This window comes from Simochromis diagramma, unplaced genomic scaffold (assembly GCF_900408965.1).
Source record: "Simochromis diagramma unplaced genomic scaffold, fSimDia1.1 OVJJ01000205.1, whole genome shotgun sequence".
NCBI lineage: Eukaryota > Metazoa > Chordata > Actinopteri > Cichliformes > Cichlidae > Simochromis > Simochromis diagramma.
In genome coordinates, this window is record NW_024386782.1 from 10,147,439 (window position 1) to 10,169,882 (window position 22,444).

At 41.1% G+C, this 22,444-nt stretch overlaps 2 protein-coding genes across 6 annotated transcripts in view; one reads left to right on the top strand and one right to left on the bottom strand.

Annotated features, from left to right (window-relative positions):
* Positions 1 to 884: 884 nt before the first annotated feature.
* Positions 885 to 4,146, top strand: hes6 (hes family bHLH transcription factor 6). Its single transcript, XM_040021717.1, has 4 exons — positions 885 to 995; positions 1,081 to 1,167; positions 1,270 to 1,351; positions 1,676 to 4,146. Exons 1-4 carry the CDS (start codon positions 918 to 920, stop codon positions 2,089 to 2,091), a joined length of 663 nt encoding a protein of 220 aa, XP_039877651.1. The 5' UTR covers positions 885 to 917; the 3' UTR covers positions 2,092 to 4,146.
* A 421-nt stretch (positions 4,147 to 4,567) lies between these two features.
* Positions 4,568 to 22,444, bottom strand: part of per2 (period circadian clock 2) — a 33,465-nt gene continuing 15,588 nt past the window's right edge. For 2 of the 5 annotated variants that reach the window (XM_040021697.1, XM_040021698.1), the window contains exons 3-24: positions 20,901 to 20,993; positions 20,554 to 20,708; positions 19,942 to 20,063; positions 19,620 to 19,821; positions 18,604 to 18,655; positions 17,936 to 18,078; positions 17,375 to 17,453; positions 17,166 to 17,272; positions 16,917 to 17,070; positions 16,657 to 16,771; positions 16,281 to 16,421; positions 15,591 to 15,681; positions 15,277 to 15,457; positions 14,854 to 14,978; positions 14,463 to 14,669; positions 12,912 to 13,175; positions 11,463 to 12,355; positions 11,032 to 11,148; positions 8,945 to 9,140; positions 7,973 to 8,180; positions 6,565 to 6,715; positions 4,568 to 6,478 (exon numbers count right to left, since the gene is read on the bottom strand). In XM_040021697.1, the coding sequence (XP_039877631.1) occupies positions 6,329 to 6,478; positions 6,565 to 6,715; positions 7,973 to 8,180; positions 8,945 to 9,140; positions 11,032 to 11,148; positions 11,463 to 12,355; positions 12,912 to 13,175; positions 14,463 to 14,669; positions 14,854 to 14,978; positions 15,277 to 15,457; positions 15,591 to 15,681; positions 16,281 to 16,421; positions 16,657 to 16,771; positions 16,917 to 17,070; positions 17,166 to 17,272; positions 17,375 to 17,453; positions 17,936 to 18,078; positions 18,604 to 18,655; positions 19,620 to 19,821; positions 19,942 to 20,063; positions 20,554 to 20,708; positions 20,901 to 20,993 (3,946 nt within the window). In that variant the 3' untranslated portion in view covers positions 4,568 to 6,328. The remainder of the gene's footprint in view (positions 6,479 to 6,564; positions 6,716 to 7,972; positions 8,181 to 8,944; positions 9,141 to 11,031; positions 11,149 to 11,462; positions 12,356 to 12,911; positions 13,176 to 14,462; positions 14,670 to 14,853; positions 14,979 to 15,276; positions 15,458 to 15,590; positions 15,682 to 16,280; positions 16,422 to 16,656; positions 16,772 to 16,916; positions 17,071 to 17,165; positions 17,273 to 17,374; positions 17,454 to 17,935; positions 18,079 to 18,603; positions 18,656 to 19,619; positions 19,822 to 19,941; positions 20,064 to 20,553; positions 20,709 to 20,900; positions 20,994 to 22,444) is intronic. The other 3 variants (XM_040021699.1, XM_040021701.1, XM_040021700.1) reach the window with 3 other exon arrangements.

A 22,444-nucleotide genomic window follows, 5' to 3' on the forward strand; every position in this document is an offset into this window, starting at 1 on the left:
GAGCTGTGGCTCAAGTGGCAGAGAGAAGTGGATCAATCCCAGGATTCTCCAGTCCACATGTCTAACACATACTTGGACATACTGAACCCCAAATTGATGCTGATCTGAATGTGTGTAAAATTTTAGAAAAAGCACATACAGAAAAGCATAGTATGGATGTGTATACGTGAGACTGAGTGAATGAGACTTGTAGTAGAAAGCACTATGAGTGCTCAATTTGAGTAAAAAGGTGGCTTCGAGGCGATTGTTATGATTTAGCACTATATAAATAAGTGTTTACTTCTTCCCACTCCCTTTCAACATGTAAATTAATCAGAACGGTAGCAATATTGAAATGTATTGATTTTTTTGTATAGTATTTTTTCTCTCTTATTTTCTTTTCTATATGTACCTGTATATTGTTTACATGTTTGAAATAAATTACCAATCAATCAATCAATAAATAAATAAAACTGAATTTAATATAAGTAACATGTTTAGCAAAATTGATTGAATGTGGTCAAAAGCTAAACCTCCGGTTATGTTTTGCTTTTCCAAAATAAAACTATTTTCTTTCACCCACTACAAACTAAAACCTTCAGAGTTGTTGACATTACCTTTGCAGCCTCTTTGTCCATATTTTGCACTCTTATGTCTGCATGCTGCTCCATGGTTAAGACATCGTTGTGACACAATTTAAAGTGACCACATGTGTTGGGGGGTCGTTGCTCGTTCACCAATTCACATGCAAATGAACCCACTGCACACAGTGCATTCCCCACCCCACCCAGTTTCCTCCTCTCTGTGCTCACTGCTGCTGGGATCGCCCCGGCCATCTGTCCCACTGACGGCCTCTAACGGCTCTTTGGATTACACACCAACTAACCAACCTCCAGTCTGGTCGGCTCCTGGCAGCGCCTGGGTTAAACTGCAAAAACATGGCCCCCATCAGCAGCAGCAGCACACACGGCCTGGACAGAGTGGATGATTGCGGTGGGGTCAGACCTGACAGAAAGGTAAGATCCCATGTGAGGATTCAGAGCTACTTTTAATCAGCTTTGAACTAGGGAAAAAACAACTCAGTTTTCCTTACTGTTGTAGATAAGAAAACCTCTGGTTGAGAAGAAAAGAAGGGCTCGCATCAATGAAAGTTTACAAGAACTCAGAGTCCTTATCGCCGACGAAGATGTAAGTTGCTGTTGTTTATGTAGCGCCATTGCTCAACAGCAACTAAACCGATGAGTGTGTTGTGGCTAAGCTAGCTTGTGTTCCTGATGTTTGTTGCTGCAGTTACAGTCAAAGATGGAGAATGCCGAAGTGCTGGAGATGACAGTGAAACGAGTGGAAGGCACTCTTCAAAGGCGTGCTCAAGGTAAACCGTACATATAAACCTTATTTAACTTTATTTACTTGAGTGTACAGTATTAACCATAAGCTTAATTTAAAAAAAAAAGAGACATATAAACAGTAATACAATTTACAAATCATTCTTCCGCCAAGTAATATAGTTCTTTATAACTAGTAAAACTACTGATTAATTCATTGCTCTTGGCGGATTAATATTTTAATCAACTGTACTGTGGCCGCCACAGGTGCGCTTCGACCGTGGCGCAGCCAATCAGAGCACAGAGTGTCTGTTAGTAATTACACGTTAGAAACTAAGGTTTAACGGTCGTTTCCATCTGTCTGTCCACAGAAGCAGATGCTGTACACCGGGAGGCCTGTGAGCGTTTCGCTGCCGGATACATCCAGTGTATGCACGACGTTCACACATTTGTGTCCAACTACCCGGGGATTGACCCAACAGTGGCAGCGGAGCTGTTGAAGCACCTTCTGGAGAGTATGCCACTTAACAACAACGAGTACCACCGAGTGATGCTTCCGGACATCGTAGCGGACAGCCCTTGCTATAGCAGCACTTTGTCCCTGTCTGAGAGCATTCACACAGCCCTGGTGTCCCCGGCACCCTCCACCACCTCCAGCGACGACCTCTGCTCTGACCTGGATGAGACCGACTCAGAGCAAAGCCAGGTTTCTTCTTCTGAGGAGGCAGACGGTCAAGAAGCGTTGCCCTGCCTAACTTGCTCTAAAGCTCTGTGGAGACCATGGTAGACAATTTAAGGTGGAATAGGAGTTTGGGTTTTTTTGTCGAAACAATAGCTTGGGTTAGAAATAGGCCAACACTGCCTGAATGGGCATCAGATAAACTCTTCGTAAAGATATTCTAATATATCTTTACAGAGCTTAGTGACCTTGTTTGGGCCTGCTGACTTATGTAAATATGTACTTGTTCAATATAACTGCTGTATAGAAAGTAGACCCCCACCAGAAATGCACTAATATGAGTGTGTGTAAATTATTTCCTAATTAGGATCTGTTGAAAATTCTATTTATACATGTCAGTTGACTGCTAGTAGGCTACCTCATCTAAGTTAAGCTAAAACTTTTAAATAAATATTTTAGGGGAAAAAAAAGACTTGTACTCCATTTGTGCAGCAGACTCTTCAGGAGAAAAAAAAACCTCATTTCACACACAAGAATCCCACTAACCACCCACCCACGGCTGTTTCCAAGATATTTGTTATTACTCTGCAATTGTGGACCATTTGTGTGCACAGGCTCTCCAAGATCCCTTAGCACGTCGTAGGCATTTGTGAGGTGTGAAATGAGTAATCCACTCACTCCCTCCTTATATAGTCCTTGTTGAGAACTTGACAAATGGAATTTATAACTCTGCTCGACTCGTTTTTTAAATAACGTGGGCACATAACCTGCACAGTCATGACTCTGGAATAAGTTTGGCTTTGTATTGCGCTGTGATATCCACAAACAGTCATCTTTTTCTTTCTTTCTTTCTTTTTGCAAGTTTGGAGTGGTGCACAAGCCTGTGGAAGTGAACATAATTTTAGGCCTGTGAAATCTAAGCATGTCATCTCGTAGCAGTGGGTCAGGCTGCCATTGCTGCTGACTTTCACAGCTTGCTTGATGTCACACATCACTTCTGTGGTCTCAGTGAGAGCCACAGACAGTGTTCTGCATCTGCACCACCTAGCTCCTACTGCTAGGCATGAATAAGAAAAGCCAGCAATCCTAAAACAAGTCTATTCATATGCCACGTGGAGTGTGAGTCACGTCTTTACACCCCACCCCCGACTTAATAGGGGACACTGGTGAAATGAGAAGAAAAAGACTAATACACTGTGCATTGAATAGTGGAGCATTCTCCTATTTAGCAGATAGAGTAGTAATTATACATCGAGGTAATGCAATCAGGTAAGATTTCGATCTGCTTTTGTTGTTCTTTGTAATCCCCCTTGCTAGAAATAAGATCGACACACTGTTATAATAAATATCAAACGGTGTGACCATACGATAAAGTTAGAAGGCCTATATTTTAAACTTTAAGCATTGGTATTTTTATAGTTGTTTATTTATGTAAAAAGGTGATATTTCGTTTTAAACCCAGCTGTGACCACTTAAATTAATAACAAGCTTTCTCGAGTGCAAGAAGGCACAAGTAAATTATCATAATTCAAATTATAAACTACTAAATGACGACCCATACATCCTTGTTTTGGTCCTATTATTTGCTAAACTTGATGTAGTCCGCTGTGTTGTGACCAGACCGTATTAAAATATCACCGTATTAAAATATTACCGAAGGTATAGCTGTCCGGGGGGGGATGTTCTTTCTTTTTCTTTTTTTAAAGCATGTTCGCACCTCACGCTCAGTTTGAAGTAAGTATGAAGGTGTGAACAAGGGTCGCTTTGATCAGGAGGATCTGCGCAGAAGTCTGTTGTTTCGGTGGTTGGACAGACAGACATTTGCATTGCGAAGGTAAAAGTGACGACAGAGAGAAGCATGAGTCTTTTTACTTTAAAATTTAAATATGTATAAGACAGGCGGCAGCAGGGGCGTTCCCAGGATTTTTAAATGGTGTGGCACAAGGGGGAACCCATAATAAGGCAAAGAGGGGAGGGCACAGGTAGTCAGATTATTTAATCAGAGTTAAAAATCAGTGTAGGAATATGCTGTACAAAACATGGGGCATGATTTCCATCTGTCTGGTTACAGATTTATTATGTTAAAGGTGAATTTATGCAACCTTAAACATATGTGTGTGTGTGTGTGGGGGGGGGGGGGTGTCTAAAAGTTGTGATCCGACTTAAGCAGCTTAACAGTGAAGATATAGTATAACAAAAATATAGTTAACTAAATGTGTTCATTGTGTGGAATGACACTTTGCAGAATTATATTAAAGCCTTACTTATTTTGCAGATAAATCATATGAAGTACAAGACAAAACATTTGTATCCAAAATAAAACTGTACTTTATTCAAGTAAATATATCAGGTTACTTTGCTATCCATATATTCATCCAGGGATTTGGGGCACTAAGATTAACAGAATTGTAATTAAACTGCATTTAGGGCTCTGCAGACACTGTTGAGAAAAACTAACAAGCTAAGTTTAAGATGTCGGAACAGTCTTTTTTTTTTTTTTTTTCCCCCAGTCTGCAGAAATCATCCCGTCTCTTCCTTATTCGTCGTTGTTGGACTGGCAAAGAAGGTGCACGACACACTTTGCTTTAAGTTATGCAACATTTTATTTTGAGAAAAGTTAGCAAACATAGTGGAATCATTTCCTTTAAAAAATAAGAAAAACAAAAATAAAAATGTGTATGTCAGTGTCTGTTTGAAGACCACCCCCCCCCCCAAAAAAAAACTTGAACAAAAATGTTCAAGTTCCCAAAGAGACTCAAACAACAGCGTGGGCTTCAAAGTGAAAAAACTCTTCAGCCACCTGACGTCCAAGCTGCTTTATAACAGTGAAATTACCCTAAAGTCAGCCTGAAGTGTTTGTTCTGAACAGTAACGAGCTTCAGTCTGTTCAGGATGTTCCTCTCCTTGTTTATGATTGCAACATCAGACCACGTCGAGTGTCATGCAGCACACTTCAAAACTGGGGAAAACCACAATAATCTCTTTACAATAACCACCCACCCTAAACATGCAGCTCGGTACTTTTCAGTTTGTGATGAGCGGCTTTCCTAGTGTTGATTATGTAATTCACATTTTCAAAATAGATCTTATAATAAATAATATTAATTCTTTTGGTCCAGTTTGCTTTTTAAACTTTTTTTTTTAATACTATAACTTAAAAACACATTGACTCATTTATAGAGAAACAGTTATCAGTTATTTTATGTAAAAATATAGCCTATACATATGCCTAGAATCAGAGAGTGTTGCAAACACCAACACAAGCTTTGAAATACATTTAAAAAAAAAAAAAAAAAAAAAGAAAAAGAAATCTTTAAAGTGAGTGTCACAGCTGAAAAACAAAAATGCTGCATTTCATCAGAAACAGATGAAAGGAAATCTGCTGAATGAAAAAAAAATAAAAATCTAGAGCTGCTTTTAGTAACATGTCACCAAATGACAGAAGTGTAAAAATTTTGAAATGAGATTTTTTTTAAAAGTATGACATTATGTGAATCAGTGTAGCATATGTGCCTCACATCCCCACCCCCAACTCAGTGCAAACTTAAATCAACTCCATCACTTGATCAGCAATGCTTGTACTACATTGGACATCTTTCCCCTCTATGTTTAACAGCTGAGATCCCCCAATTGAATACAGGCATCAGCAGAATGAATATCAGACCCACAGGAGTCTCATTTATGTTCTTCTTTATCCAACCCACTTTGTGGGTTGGATAAAGAAGAAATATACAATTTAAGATTCAAAAAGTTACCTTAGTATCAGATTTCTTTCAACTATAAATACTAAACTGCAAAGTGCACTTGTGCTCATTTGGTGTCTGATGTGTATGAATGACAGAAGTGCCGTTGCAACTCGGGGAAACGCCACGAAATACTGAATTCATCAAACACCACAGAGCCACCGAGAGCAGCCCCCAGCTGACTGATGTTTGTTTGACCTCTGTGGTGGTGCCTGGCATGCGAGCACACTTTCTCTTTCCCTTTATTGGGCTCAGCATCTGGTAATCAAGTCTATATAAAAACCATTAAGAGCCGCACGTGGCAACATGCTACAAAAGGGATGACGCAACAAACAGGCGCAGTCTTAGAGACCAGCAATTCCTCAAGCAACAACATAGTGAACAATTAAAAAGTAGATTAAAATATAATGTAATGAATCTACTACACATGTTCACATTCTACAAAAATCTGGACTGTTTTATCCAGTTTTCTTGCTGGCACCTACACAAGAAGAACTCACAGAACAGCAAGAGAGAAACAGTAAGAGCACATTTAAAACTGGTCCCTCTTCAAAGGCTGTAAGCCAGTGGCTAACAAAGTCACTCTGGACACTTTGAGAAGCTTATTGTGCCGCCGTCTGTGTTTGACAGTCGGAGGCCGAAGGAGAGCCGTGGCAGGATATCCCGGCGGTCTCAGATTCATCGAGGTCTTGGTACGGCTGATCCTGTACCGCCGTCGCTGCCTCTAAGGCGTCATCACACCAGGAGCACATCTGGAAAAAACATGTTCAGGTGTAAATGAGGCATTATGTTTACATTAACAGTGGATATCTGAACTGGAAGGGGTATTCAATTCTACCTTGATATCTATGGCTTTGGGTAAACCTCCCTTCTTGATCCAGGGGTGAACCTCGATCAGCTCCTTCTTCTGCTCTTCAGAGAAGCGCGGTTGGCTCTTCTGCAGCAGCCTCAGTTTCTCTTTGTCTTCTCTCAGCACCTTTTCAATATCACTGCAGACACATTGAAACGCACAGACACGGTCACGATTCAGCTCACACATGTGACAAATGCTCAGATAAACAACACTGGAAGCTTTGATTTGCATGCTTATGTTGCACTTTTGGATAATTTATTACTTTTATGTTCGAACAAAGTTTCGCTGTCAGGCTCCTCACACCCAACACAGCAGATCTCTTTTGTTGTGAGGATTCCATCTAGTGGTCAAAAGTCTTACTACAACCGTCAGGGTTGGAGCTTCTGTGTCATGATTACAGATTGCAGTTTCTCTTTTCCTCCACATTTACAAACACTGAACACAAAAAGTTTCCGTGCTCCCTCTTACACAGAGATGATGCAACACAACAGGAAGATGAACATTTGCTATCACAGTTAAGGGAGTGTGTGGTAGATGCATAAAGAGTCTGAGTATATCAAGTGATGCTGCCTGAAAAGGGTGCATTGAAAGTATCGCATCTTCTTTCTCTGGAAGATGTGGTAGTCAGTCAGCATCCCAGTAGAAGCCTTGTAGACTAGCACTAATCTAATCCTATTAGAATAAGGATGCCAGAATTTATATTGAATATTTTCTGGGCAGTGGGCCTTTTCTGTAATTTAACACATTTATTTATTTGTGCTGACAGATTTCTTGCATTTAAATGGTAAATGGCCTGTATTTGTATAGCGCTTTACTTAGTCCCTAAGGACCCCAAAGCGCTTTACACTACATTCAGTCATTCACACACTGGTGATGGCAAGCTACACTGTAGCCACAGCTGCCCTGGGGCACACTGAGGCGAGGCTGCCAGACACTGGCGCCACCGGGCCCTCTGACCACCACCAGACAGCATCATCATACGACAGCATCATTTCTTCATCGTGCAGGAAAAAAAGGAGTCTCACTGTTGACATTGCACTTCTTTTTATATTAAATGGGATTAAATGTGTAGTTAAACATCTATTCAGCCAGTGGTTCACCTGAGATCAAAGCTAGCTAGTGATGAATGTAAAGCAGTTTTACAGGGTGGGTTAAAACTGCGCATACGCTTTCCAATGGTGGGGACTCGGTTAAACATGTTAAACAGTCTTTTAGCAAGCTGTTGCCTTCAGGCATCCCACACCAAGTTTCCTGCACACGCACACAGCCTTATCACTAGTGCATTACTGAGGAACCTTCCATTACAAACAGATGGTGAATAACTACCGCACCACAGTGTCTACAGGGTCATTTATCCTACTCCTCACTGGCTGAGCCCCATTCTCCCACTCACCGCGAGGCCAGCTGATAGGTCATCATGACCTTCTCATCTGTGTTAGCCATGAGCAGCCACAGCGGGTCCTGCAGTACATACTTTGTGATATGGTCGCTCTGCTCCATTCTGCTGCGTCTTCCATCTCTGCCGCTCATATGACCTTTGACCTTCTGGCTGTGCAGCGATGAGTCCACACTGCCAAAGTATTTGCTACTGTTGGTGCTTTCTGAGAAGAGCCAAAGAGCAGAGTATTGTTAGAGGCCAAGTAAGTTAATGATCATATGACAAATTATGTAGTTTTAAAAGCTTTGCATTGGCCTACCTAATAACACGACATTTATCATTGAGGGGACAATGCTTATTTTACACAGGCTAAATGTTAATTTTGCAGAGTTTTGGAAACCTTTCACTTCCTACCTCTACCACACTCACTCTGTACTGTGTGGTTCTCTTTAATGATGAGATTTCCCAGTTCAGTTCTTGACACTTGGCTATACAAAGTCATCACAGCATTTCCATCTCCTGCTCTTTAAACATCAGCGGTTCTTTTTCTCAAGTCTAAACTGATTTAATTTTTTTTTAGCAGGATGCTTTCTCAAGTGACAACTCGAACCCTCGCTGAAGTTTTTATACTGTGTGTAAATTGAAAGAAAACCCTCAGTTTTTAACTTGATTTTATTAGCTTTGCAAAGTAAGAAGTTAAAGCACATCATTCCACAGCTGTTGTTTACATTATGGATCAATAAAAGGTCAGTTTTTCAGGTGGGCTAATAATACTAACTCTGGTAATTTTTGTCTTTCTTTTGAAATAATTCTGTTATTGTGTGCAAACAGAAATAATTTATGCTTTCTAAAGAATGCTACTACGTTTAGAAATGTTAAAAATCGCTTGCTCTGTTAAAAAAAAAAAAAAAAAAAAAACTTGGACAAAAACTTCAAATCTATATAGCAATCACAAGTTAAAACACGTGGTTATAACTGTAGGACTACCTGAGACTCCGCTGGCTGACGTCCTGCCCTCAGACGTCCCACTATTCGAAGTGCCGCTGGCTGACGTTCTGTAGCCCATGGACCCTGAGGTGGCTGAGCCGGTGCCCGAAAAGGAGTCCTCTTGGAGGATAATGTTCAGCATGTCACTGGATGAAGAGTTGGCATCGCTGTTGTTAGCGTCACATTGCGAGCTTGTCTGCAAAAACAAATATTGAAGGAACGCCACATCAGAGGAGCAGGATTCAGGTCCTCACACTGAAGCATTCATTACACTCGCAGACGCCGTTTCTCTTGCCGTTTTGCATCCTGCCTCAGATTTTAAAGACTCACCTGGGAGCATGTTTCTGCTTAATCATAAAAAACTGTCATTCTCAGCAAACACTCCTTGGTTCACAAGGACCAAGGAGACCAGTGTAGTTGGTTTAAATTAGATACATGATCCTGATCCTTTTCCAGCTAATTTAAAGTGAGAGAAGTCAATAATTCATGAATGCAATATGTATATTATAATTAGAAAAGCATTTGCAAAATACAGAAGATGGCTGCAAACCACTTTTCCTTTCTTCATTATATCATCTCGGTACAATACAAACGACAATACCCCCTTCCACATGTTTAATTGTGAATCAGGTTCCCACAGCTGTGGAGGTCATGCTAAAATCAGTGTATGTGCAATGGAAAAAATACAAAGGTGAACCATTTAGAAGTAGCTGCATCAGTTTAAGTGTGGTCTGATCTTCATCAAAGTAACAATTCTGAAAAATGCATTTTTTTTAAAGGACTAACACACAAATTAGTGTATCGTCTTCAGTAATATGAAGCACATAGTTCAAACACCCACAGTATAGTAGACCCATGGGCTACAGGCTTTAAAAACCCTACTGGAGATATCCAATCCAGTAAGTCAAACCACACTGTTGGCATGTGTGAAGAGAGAACTTGACCTCTGCATTGAATCACACTTGTTATTAATCTCTGTCTCTCTTCCACAGCATGTCTTCTATCCTGTCTTCCTTCTCTCACCCCAACCGGTTGCAGCAGATGCCCGCCCCTCCCTGAGCCCGGTCCTGCGGAGGTTTCTTCCTGTTAAAAGGGAGTTTTTCCTTCCCACTGTCGCCAAAGAGCTTGCTCACAGGGCGTCATATGATTGTTGGGTTTTTCTCTGTATGTATTATTGTAGGGCGACTGTTGTTGTGATTTGGCGCTGTGTAAATAAAATTGAATTGAATTGACTTATTTAAAAAGGTGAGAGATGAAGGATGGGATCTGCAGCAGGACGCCAGAGGAAGCTGATCTTACCGTGTGCCTCAACTTGTCAATATGACACTCTATAATGCTTTTTTTGAACTGAGGAAAGTTAGGTTGAATTGCTTGGGGAGAACATACACGCTATGTGCACTGTACGGTAGAAAAAAGATCATGATTTGAGTTTTTCTGGGCCTGGAAATAAACCCACTGCAGAATAACTACAAATAGAGGAAAATCTGTCCAGTATCCAGTCAGACCCCAGAGACACAGTTAAATGAACTCAAGAGAGCGCTTCACTTCAGACATCTTGTGAATCTGGCTAAGCTGAGGAAGAGAAGTCCAAAATTTGGCAGAAAAATATGCTCTTCAACCCACAGCTACCAAAAACATTTGAAGTTTCTTCTGCCAGAGCATTTCTGACCAGTTAAACATAACATTTTGGGTTATTTTCCTTCTAGCACAACAAATACTTAATGGCTGTGTTGATTGAAAAACAGAGAAAACTTAAATTGTTCATGTTTTGGTGTTTGTAATGGTCAGTTAAATAAAAGATCAGTTCTCATTTTATAACCAATTATTAAAACTGGATTATTCCAAAGGTGCATATACAGAATACTATCCTGCAATTAACTTCCTCAAGAGGGCACGTGCCTCCAGGTTTTATTATGCTTCTTAGGCGGTTTTCATTGTCATGCTTCAGCTAAAAATCAGCGTCTACTGAACAAGCAATAATAATACTCATAAGTCATGAAAAGGAAAACAGTAACTGTAACAGTTGACATGGAATCGGGAAGAAATGGGATTTGAAAAGTGCGGAGGTTTTACGATGATTCGCCTACCTCGTTGCTGAAAGCACTCAGCCTAGAGCACACTTTATCCCAAGACAAACGCTCACAGAAACAGGCTGTACCCCCGAAATACAACGGTCCTGGAGGACCAAGGAGACTGAGAGATGGCTAAAGGGTGTAAGGAATAATAACATGATTAACACACCCTGGGCCACATTTAATCGGAGGAGTTTTTACAATAGCAAAACAGAAGTTATTTAGTGGAAATAATTTTGGATAAAATCACTGTCATAACGCCATTAAAGCCCACAAACTGAGATGGATATATAGTGAACTTTATGGGGGAACATGCCACAGCCTATAAAGGGAGCCCACGACGTTAAAATTCATTATCACTGTGGGCTGCTGACAGATTAAGAAGGATCCAGGTGGGAAAAAAAAAAAAAAAACAGGACAAAGGGAAGTTGTATTTCCTTGTTTACCTGATTCAGTTCCCTCTCCTTAGGCTGGCTGGCACTTGCTATTTGCTCCCTCTCAGCTGCAGTATTTCCTCGTCCTCCAGAGGGGAGCATCGCGCCGTCCTGCCTGTCCACGTTCAGTTCCAGCTCCAGCAGGTTAAGGGGTGAGCTGCAGCGTGACTGGAATAAGCGAGGGGAGGCCTGGCCTTCAGCTCCTCCAGACTGTGGCGTTGAGGACCGAGACTGTCCTTCGACAAAAGGCTTAGGGATTTCCAAGGATGGTGGGAAGCAGAATGATGGAGTTGAGCTGCCTGCTGCTTGAGGAGGAGTGAAATTGGTCTGAACGTTGAACTGAGTCTGACCGCTGAAGGAAGGTGGGAATGGAAAGGCAGCCTGAGCAAAAGGCAATGTTTGGGTGGGGAAGACCCCAGTCTGTGCTTGGTACACTGGCTGCTGTGGTGGAGGACCAGGGCCCATTACAGGGTACAGGTAGTTAGGGAGTACTAGAGCCACAATGGGGGTGACCATGGGGGAGGTGTAGGGAGCAGAATGGATGGATGAGGGACCAGGAGTGGTTTGAGCACCCTGGCTGTCCCTAAAGTTTTGTGTAGTGGTATCTGTCCGTGGACCTATGGACTCAGCTCTGGGGTAAACCTGGAGAGGGTAGCCTGGCATCACGGTAGGGTAGGCCATGGGAAAAGCCGACTGCGTTGCCTCAGAGGGAGACCAAGATGTCTGGTTAAGGCTGTAGTTTGGAAAAGAAGGCCGCTGCAGCTGTGGTCCTTGATGGGACGCTGTGCTGTCGGAGGACTCGACCTGTTTAGCCCTCTTTGATTTGGTCTTCTTATTCCGCGTGCTTCTCCGTGTGGTTGGCTCTGCAAACGCTCCACCCTGTTTGGGTCGAACAGCAGGTGCAACTAGACGATCAAGGAAATGAAAAAAAATATTTTATTTAAAGTTTTCATGAAAATTTTCCTCACGCATTGTCCGAGTGGACAATTCACAGATTCCTCCTATGAATAATAGGATAGGAGAGAGTAAAAAATATTGTTGTAAATATCATAAAAGTTGGAAGCAGGTGATCTAAACCACATAAAAACATCCTTGCTGCACCGAAACAAATATACTGTGCAGTCATAGCTTGTGGAAATATAACAGATTAAGGTTGAAACAGGGAGCCAGTCAGTAAACTGTAGAGAATATTCCCCATAATATTTTTTTGTCACTTACTTTTTTTTCTTCAAAATAAAACTCCTCTAGCTTTGGGATTGATTTCAAAGTTAGTTTGTGTCTGTTACTCTATTTCTAGTCTTTTTTTAAAGCTGTGTCACCATCTCCGAAGATGTTTAATCAATGGAATGAGTCATAAATTATAAATAGAGATTAAACAGGTTATAAATAGACATGGACGTAAATTGCAGTGAGCCAGAATTATCCTTCCTGTGTCAGTATGGGGTTGGTGTTTAGTTGTACCATCGCTGCCGATCTGTTCTTTCTGACGCTCCAGGTACTCGGAGCAGTTTGCTTCGAGGGGGGAGAGTTTGCGAAGCTCTCTGAAGTGGCACAGAAAGGCCTGCTCCTCCTTCTGCGTATGTGCTGCCAAAACCTGCTTGGTCAAGCCCAGCTTCTTGTAGCACTCTCTCTCCTGACTGGGAGGTGAAAATGCACACGGAGGAGCTGCAAGGTTCTGGCTGGATTCGGCCACTTCCCCTGCGCCCGGTACGTCCTCTATGATCTCTGCATGAATGACAGCAAGAGAATAACTTTAATAAGCTGTAAAGCAACAGAAGGTGGGGTTTTTAATGCAACACAACATTTTATTATTAAAAGCGACAAAGAGAAAAGCAACATAGAGAAAACAATGCAGTAGCCTACACTGGAACATATAATGACACACTGAAAGAAAGGCTCACACAAATTGGGAACCACGTTCAAAGCCAACAGTCTGTAAAGCAACTGCACAGTTAAGACATTGCAGTGAAGTACAACAGTTACAGCCAATGAATATAGAGAAATTGGGCTGAGGTATTAAGATGAAGCGGTGCACAATCAGTGAGAGTTTTGCTGCATTTTTGCATAAATAGCTCAGTTCATTTTCAGTCGATTCACTCAGTACAGCACATAGTATGGGGTGCGATATCCTATACTACACGTGTTGTACCTCAGTCCTCTCCTTCAGAGAACAGAAGCTATAGACATAACTGTTGGTTTTGTTATTCTGAACTAAAGGTGGATTATTATGTTACATTTTTGAACTGCAGAGTAGCTTTGCATGGTTTCAGTTTAAAATAATGCTTATTTAATTCATACTGGGCTTTGGTGCAGACAATCGAGCCGTTTTAGCTTTTTGCAGTTTTTCCTACTGACTGGCTCTGTCTAAACTCTCTGTAACTGAGTATATTTATGGCAGTCTAGTGTGTTAAACTGCCATAGTGTGTGTGCATGTGTCTTTGTCCCCCCCATCATAAACCTTTGCAGTTATTTCAAATAGGACACAAACACACTTCATACATACTGGAACTTGAACTGAAAATTTGCCATTGTTTTTTTTTTTCCTGTATTGAAGGTTTTGCTGATAAACTACAGCATCACAAACACACAGACACACATAAATCAGCACGTACACATACAGGCTGCATTTACAGTGCTGTGAGAAGCCATTTTCCTCTGATTTCTTCTATTATTGAATATTTTTCCACACTGAGACGTTTCAGATCTCCAAGAGGCAGAAAAGGATTTTTTGCATACATGAAGTAAAAAGCACTAAAATATCCACAGTAATAGGTTTTAAAAAAACAAAAACAATCTGTTGCATCCGTTACAGTCGCCAATATCACTCCAAATCAGTGATTTTTCAGTACTCTGTAGTGCTCTTTAAACAGAAATAAGCTGAAGAGTGTGCGATTCACATCGAACAACATTTTTTTGTCTTAATAATCAGATACCTGTAGAGTTCCAGTATATTAAATATGCAACAATAGAGGGAATCTGGTTGGAGGTCAGTACTTTTTCACGTCACTGTACCTGACTCGGGTTGAGGTTTCTTGTCCCCAACATGCACTATGGTGCTACTGTAGCTACACTGGCTGGTTATGGACACCACACTTTCTGGTTTGTTTGGTACAGGTAGGGGCCGCGAAGTGCCCACTACCGCTGTGGCTGCGTCAGTGGACTTTTTATCTTGATCGTCCAAAGCAGAGAGACCAGACTGATCCTTCAACAAGGATGATTCTGCCAAAGAGAACAGAGAACAGGAACTACTGACAAGGAAGTGGTATTGTAGAAGAGTCTGATAGAGAAGTTTAAAGGGAAGAGTCTGAAAGCCTTAGAAGGCTGTAACTTTGCATGATAAAAAAAAAAAGGTAAGAGGTTTGTGTTATTCTTATTTTAGATGATCTGAAGCAGTGCCACATACCATTAGACACCTGCATGCTGCTGGATCCCTTCTGTTTGTCCTCATCAGAGTTTGAGGACGTGGTGTTAGAGAGAGACTGGCATTTCCTTTTCATGGTGATGGGAACATTACAGCTCTCCAAGTACCTACAGGGATTTTTCAATCACAAAATTAGTATTTATGCTGATAATACCTGATTGTAAAAGTCAAAGACAATCAAGAACTTTAGGAACTCTGTAAAGGTTGAATTTTATAGTAACAATTCTTTCCAATTCCTCCCTGGTAAAAACATGAATTTGGACAGTAATAGAGAAAAATATGATACAGAGAACTTGTTGAACTTTCTTTGTATCCATTACGTATTACAGGAACATATAAAGTCCCTCTACATGGGATGAGCAATGCTAATGGCTGGCATTTTCTTCTAATGAGTCATCTCTGTACCTGATAACACTGTCCAGGCAGCTGATCTGCTGGTAGGAGTATACAGTCTGATCATTGAAGGCCAGGTCCTCCTGGAAAGAGGCTCTGCTCTCCTCCATAGGTGATCCCGCCTCCTTCCAGTTAACAGGAGCAGCCGAGTCTTTGGGTCGCACCACGGCTTGGCTCTTCTTCTGTACAGACTCTGTAGCAGACAAATTAGGCATTAGTGTCTAAGATTAATATGAAATCACCTCATTGTATCAGCGACTGAACAATTTTCAAAAAATTAGCTCTGCAACCTAGCAAATATGCAGATAATTATTCACTGGACTTACTGGCATTGCTTTTTTTGTTGTCTGGCTTTGCCGTCTGCTGCTCTTCTCTCTTCTGAAGATGAATTCCCTTGCAGATTTCTTGAAAAGTTCGCTGGTAATAGACAAACAAATAATAATACAAGAATATTAAGACTAAATTCATATTAATCTTGGCTAAATTTGTTTCATAATCCAGAGGCAAAAGTGCTGTTGCCATCTCAACCAATTCTAGCATGACCACATGGGTAAGGATTCACTGCAGTGAGCTGTAACAGTGACCTAATTCCCTTCCTTAGTCACTTCTTCGCCATATAATCAAGTGAATAATTTACTTAGTGGTTAGCAGCAACTTGAGGTTCAAGATTCTGAATAGTTTCACTGCCAACTGTTGAATAATCAGACGTCCATAAAGAGAAAGCGAGCATGACTCACTACTCAGTGCTCTTTAGACTACAAGCCACATTTACCTCGTCACACATACAGTGCTTTTTTTCTATACAACTCGAGAGCTTCATATCCCTTACATGCAGGGTAAGACTTTCCAGTGAACCTAACATGCATGTATTTGGACTGTGATCTGCGACATGCATGCACACGTGCCTTGTTTTCAAGGCTGCTGAACTCAAACTCGGATGCTAAACTAAAATGTCAAACAGTAAATGCAGTGCATGCAGCGTTTAAGAAATAATGCATGTTTGTGGGTTTACTCACAGGTCTGGCTTTGCCCCTCATGTCCTCTTCCTCTTGATGCATCTTGTTGTACGACAGGCTCTCGTTAGAGGAGCCTATTTCAAGAAAGTGGTCGTTGCTGTGCAGACTACCATAGCCACTGGACCCACTGTTATGAACAGGCTGGTTACATAAAAAACAAGACAAAAGAAAAAGATTAAACAGGAACAAATGAAGAGATTATTTCCAGGGACAGAGAGGACATTGCACCTGCAATAACAGTAACTGTTAATCTCCTTCCCTCGATCAATCCTTAGTCTGTGTAGGGTCTTGCAATGTTGCTCTTTCTCTCACCTTCCAACTGAATTTTTTTCCTTTCAGCTTATAAAATTTATATTAGTTTTGTTTTTTTCCTCACCTGTAGCAGGAGCCGATGGATCTGCTCAGTAATCTCCTGGACGTCAGAGTCCATGGTCTTCACCTCTCTGACGCCTGAGACTGGGCCCATAAAAATGTCTTCATTCACGGGGCCCCTGGTAAACAAGCACATCTTACGTGAAGCAGCTTTGTCATCCAATTAAGAACTTGTTTCTATAATGTCACATATGCCGTGGTCAAATATTAATCTAATATCGATTTAAATGTATGTATCAACTTGTTTAGGTAATAAATACTTACATGCGGACTTTGTGTCTCCCAATAACAAAGGAGACCTTGCGGCTCCAAGGATTGACAAAACTGGACCAGCTGGTGTCTAAGATGATGTACTCTCCATTTCTTGCACAGAACCTGATGGACGAGTGGTCAAACGGTTGGCCTGCGCACTGGAGGACTGCAGAGGAAAAACAAACAGATTGAGACAGGCGCTGATTTCCCCTGCTTACACTGGATGTTGATGTTTCTTCTGTCAATTTTGTGTGGGCTCACTCTTTCTGTGAATAGCCAGCATGATCGGGCGGTCACTGGGATGCAGGTGGCAGAGGACTGGGGTGCCAATCAGGTCCTGTGGGAGGTACCCAAGAAGAGGTACTGCCCTGAAACAAAGTGCAGTGTTAGCAGCCAACAGCACCAAATGTTTGCACCTTTTTCAGAGATCACTTAGTTTAAATTCAGCAGTAAAAGCATTCTTGGCTTACCTCTCATCCACATCCTGGAACACACAGCTTGGAGAGTGAGTGGTGGTGAAGATCTGCTTGTCTGTTGGAATTCTGGGTGCTTAAGGATAAAAAAAATATACAGATACAGTTCACTTTAATTTCTATAGCACCAAAACACAACGACAGTCTTCTTAACACACTTTTTAAAATTGTATGATGAAGACCTTACGGTGTCAGAGAGAAAACCCCAACAATCTTCAAGAAAAAGGGAAGTTTTAAGTCTAATCTTAAAATTAGAGAGGGTGTTAGTCTTCTAAACGCTGGCTGGGAGTCACTTCCACAGGACAGGAGTCTGAAAGCTGAAGGCTCGGCCTCCCATTCTACTTTCAGAAACTGTAGGAACCACAAGTAAGCCTGCAGTTTGATAGCAAAGTGCTCCATTAGGATATTATTGTACTAATAGGGCTTTTAAGATATGACTCTGATATCTCGAGACCTTTTATAGGAGGAGAAGAAATTTAAATTCAGCTCTGGATTTAATAGGGAGCCGGTAAAGAGAAGCCAAATTAGGAGAAACATATTCATATTCAATATTTTTACCATCATAGCCAGAGTGGACCCTCTCAGCCAGAAGGAGGCAGCAGAACTGGTCTTCAGTGTGCACTGTGTCCTGGACCTTCATCAGGTAAGGCGTCATGCGGAATGGATAGTACTGCAGGTCACCCCCACACTCCTTACCACCGCTGGATATTAGGCAGAAGAGGTAAAGTGAGCAAAACAAAGATGAGACTGGGTACATGAGTCAAGTATGCACAAATACCCTCTAGTTTAATCGCTTTTGGATTTTAGAATCTGAACACATGGGGGCGCTCTGTGGTCATTTTCCACCCATCAGTAAATAGGAGTGAATGTTTGTGTGCACAACTTTAAATAGCTGTTCTGTTTAAGGTTTTAGATCTCTGATGTGACCCCATAAATCAGACCAATACTCCAAAATACAGTTAAATAAAAGAATTCTTTAAAATAAAAGATTTAAAGAATGCTATAGAAGTCTGTGGAACATCCTAACAAATGCTAAGTGTGTTGTTAATATGTAAATGGTCTTTAACGCTGGCCTGGAAAAAGCAGCTGTTTACAGGTTTTTACGCATATGATGTCACAAACTCATTGAAAAAGCATCTAGCCTGGATAGAAAGTATGAATATGAACTAAGAGCAGGTACGAGCAGCAGATGGCCCGACACTGCATTTGACCCAGCACCCACCCACCTGATACGACAGAAAAAGGACTTCTCCTGCATGCAGTCAGGCGGGGACGACTCTGAAATGGGAAGAGAAACGTTTTAATTCAAAAGCAACACGATCCAGCCAAATGGTGGTGAGAGTCTGGTCTCCTGTAGGTGTCCAATGGTTGATTAATTCCATCAATAAACATCCTTTGGAAGCCCAGCCCTGCACTTACTTTAAATGAATTTAAACATACATGGTACACCAGCCAAAATAATTCCAGGCCTAATTGGGAGAAAGAGTAAATGATTTATGGAGTATATTTAGTCTTATTGAGCACTTTGTGTTACAAGCACCATATTTACCACCACCCTTCTGAGCTATTCCCCACACACAGGGCTCATCTGGGATTTAAATGCAGGACCTCTACAAGGGTCTTTGTGCGTAAACAAGATTTAAGGCACCACACTGACTGGTGAAGCTGGCCATTATCCGTTACACAGAGTCTCTCTGGGAAAATTAAATGAAGGGTATTCATTATCCGATTTCAAACTGTGTCTTGGACATTTGCATGTTTTGTTCTTTTGTGGACTTTTAAAAGCTTCCCCATTTGGCAACCCATTATAATTTCCAGATTATGCTTTAACGACTGAGACAGCTCGATCTGTTCCATATAGCTGAGTGAAAAGGGGTAAACATCAGCGGTTTTAAATGCATAACTTGAATCCGTTGAACATAAACTTATTAAAGTACCTCTAAGCCTCTTCATTATAGACTCTCAAATGTTTTTCCATTTCTGTGAAGTCTTTATATAGTTCTGGTACTTGTAATGGATGGTCTGACATCATCCTCTTATTACTTGTCTGTATTTAACTTAAACGCTCAAAAGCTAAGCCCTCTTGGATAAACCCATATTTGTACTTATTTGGCTTTTCTTTTGCTATACTGTAACTGTTCTTGAAAATATTGTATTGGAAATCTGTCCTTATATTAACGTTGAAATCCCTTCTGGTGGTCCATAAGAACAATTACTTCAGAGATCTGTGTCGTCACCATACCTGCTCCAGTGCACATGCTCCAGGAGGGCAGGTGATAAGGCGTCGTGAAGCTGTAAAAGACGCTGACATCCTGCGGTGTAAGAAACTCCACAAACTTGGTGTTTCTGAACACATCTCTCTTACAGTTGAGGATGGAGGCAGCCTGGTCAGAAATGTAGACTATCCTTCCAGTGATAAGAGACACGGCAACTGCAAACATATCCTGTTGAAGACATGAAATTGTGGTTTGAGGAAAAAAATAATAATTACAAGACTTTTTCTTTGCATCTTTGTTATTGTTTAAGAGCACAAATCAGTTTTAAAAGCTACTTCAAGATCTTACATTGTTTTTGAGAGTGTACTCAGAGGTGATGCTATCGATCTCCTCTATTGTGTATGAAGACACATCCAGGCCTGAAGGCTGACTGTCATTGATCATCAGGAGCTGGTAATACTCCTCATTGGCTGAAAGAAGAAATATACACAGAACATTTTTGTCAGAATATGCTCAAAATATAAGCTCAGAGTAGATGAAAACTAGCAAAACTAACAAAATAGTATCAACATAAGACTACCAAGACAGAGCTGATGTAATAGTCTATAATCCTAAATCTCAGTGCTATGCTGAAATGCGTCGCAAGTAAACATCTGCCCACCCATTAACATCTGCAAGCATTTCAGCAGGAATGAGGTGAGCATTTACAGATCATTACCTGGAAACTGCCTACATAAACATTCCCTCCTGCTCAAAGTTATGCCTTTATTTCTTTTTGGGTTTGGCTTTGAGCAAATTCTGTAAATTGCGCAGAGGACATTCTTGTGGCAGAAATAGGAGTCAAAAGCAAACGTTTACACACGAATGTTAAGTGTTTCAATAAAAAAGTAGCTACTAATAAGGAGGAACAGACCACAGAAACAAGAGAAACTCAGACTGACGCTTTTAGACAGTACACACCTTCCACCTGTTTCACACAGCGAAGTGCATACTTCAGGGTGTTCAGCGTGGTCGACTTGTTATTGTGTCTCTTGTCAGCAGGCAGGTGAAACTTCAGCTCTTTCAGAGTTTTAATCACCTCCTTCTGCGTCTTGGCTTTGGCAGACTCCTCGCTACTGCAAGTTGCACACATACACGCACAGCGGCGAGTCAGACAAGGAAAACAGTCCCTCAGAAAGCGATTAAATAACAGGCACAATAGCTGGTTGTGTTATTATGTAAGGTGTTCTTGTGGCCCAAAGAGTGAGAATGTCCTGTGAAGTGACAAGAAGCTTCTTCAGTTATACAGCAACAGGTGGTGGATTTACCTGCAGCCGCTGGTTGAAGGGTTGTCCTGCTCAGAGCTCAGCAGGCTGAAGGCGTTTGAACTGCTCGGTGGAGATGGACTATGGGAGTTCGAACTGTGTGGGAAAAGAGGACAGGGACAGTTTAGTTTAACACTGCAAATGAAAGTCGACATCATCTTTATTATTAGAGTGCTGGTGTATATGCTTTGCGTGCAAGGTAATAGATTAAAGTGATCTTTTTGTACTGTAAAGGTGGGACAAACCAACTCATAATTAAATAACTAAACAACAGGAAACTAATTGTAAAATAGGTGACTTTCTGTGCATATGTTTTATATTTTATATGCACTTCTTGTCAGGGCTCTGTGGGCGGGCAGGTGGAGATGTGGATCCAAGTGCAGGACTCGGAGACGAAAATGTAACTGAAAACCACAGCTTTATTGCTGGCATCAAACAAAACATAACGTGAACACTGAGACCCAACACACACACAGGCACAATCCGAGGGTACGACACGACACTGAGCACAGGAAAACACAGGGCTAATATACACAGGGTGGTAATCAGGCAATGGGCAACAGGAGGGAGACACAGCTGGGAGAAATTGGACTAACGAGACAGGGGAGCAGTAGAACTGAACACACTCACATGAGACACAGACCTTCACAATAAAACAGGCAAGACGCAGACAGACACATGCAACTCAAACAATTCATGAAACAACAAATCCTTAAACACGGATAGACAGAAACATGAAACTAATAATCATCATCACCACAAGCACTACAAGAGAATAAGAAAACAATCCATAATGCACAAACACACCAAAACTTAACAACTCAAAATACTGGTTCAAACACTTCTAGAGTGATTACATCACCTAAAAGAATATTGGATATCTAATAATAAAATAATAAGTACTCTATACTCAAGTTACCTAACATAATGACATGTAACTCTTATAATAAAGGAACAAGTATACTCAAACTCACAACAGGGTTTTTATAATTGAGCTAAAGAAAGCTGCTGTTTTCTGCCTTTGTGAATGTGAATCAGTGATCGGTGTCCCAGCAGCAGCTTCAAAATAGCTGGGTTACAAAAGAAGCTCTCTTCAACTGTAAGTATAGTTAAGGTTGGTTTTCCCTCTGTGGTGACCTTACATAAATCTGCATTGGGAGTGCAGCAAAGGGGTTTGGGTCTTTACATTTCTATATGTATTTTAGTCATTGTTCATGCGGTATCCAACTTTGAACTTAAAATATTTTACTCCAGTAGTATATTAGATCAATCTGTCTCATATGGTTAGGCCAGTTTGTTAAATGCTATTTCTGATTAGAGTTCTGTTTTGTTGACCTTTTAATGTCCCCATTTATTTCTTAAAGAGAGTCTGTTTGAATTATTATGTATTTTTTTGTATTATTTGTGTCTGATTTTTTACTCATGGTTTCCTTGGTGATGAATTTTCTGTTAGCTCTTGAGTTTCTATTGTGACTTTGTTATTCCTGCCTCAGCATGAGTTCATATGTTTAGTAGTTATCCTTTGGGTTCATTCCCGTTTTGCTCCG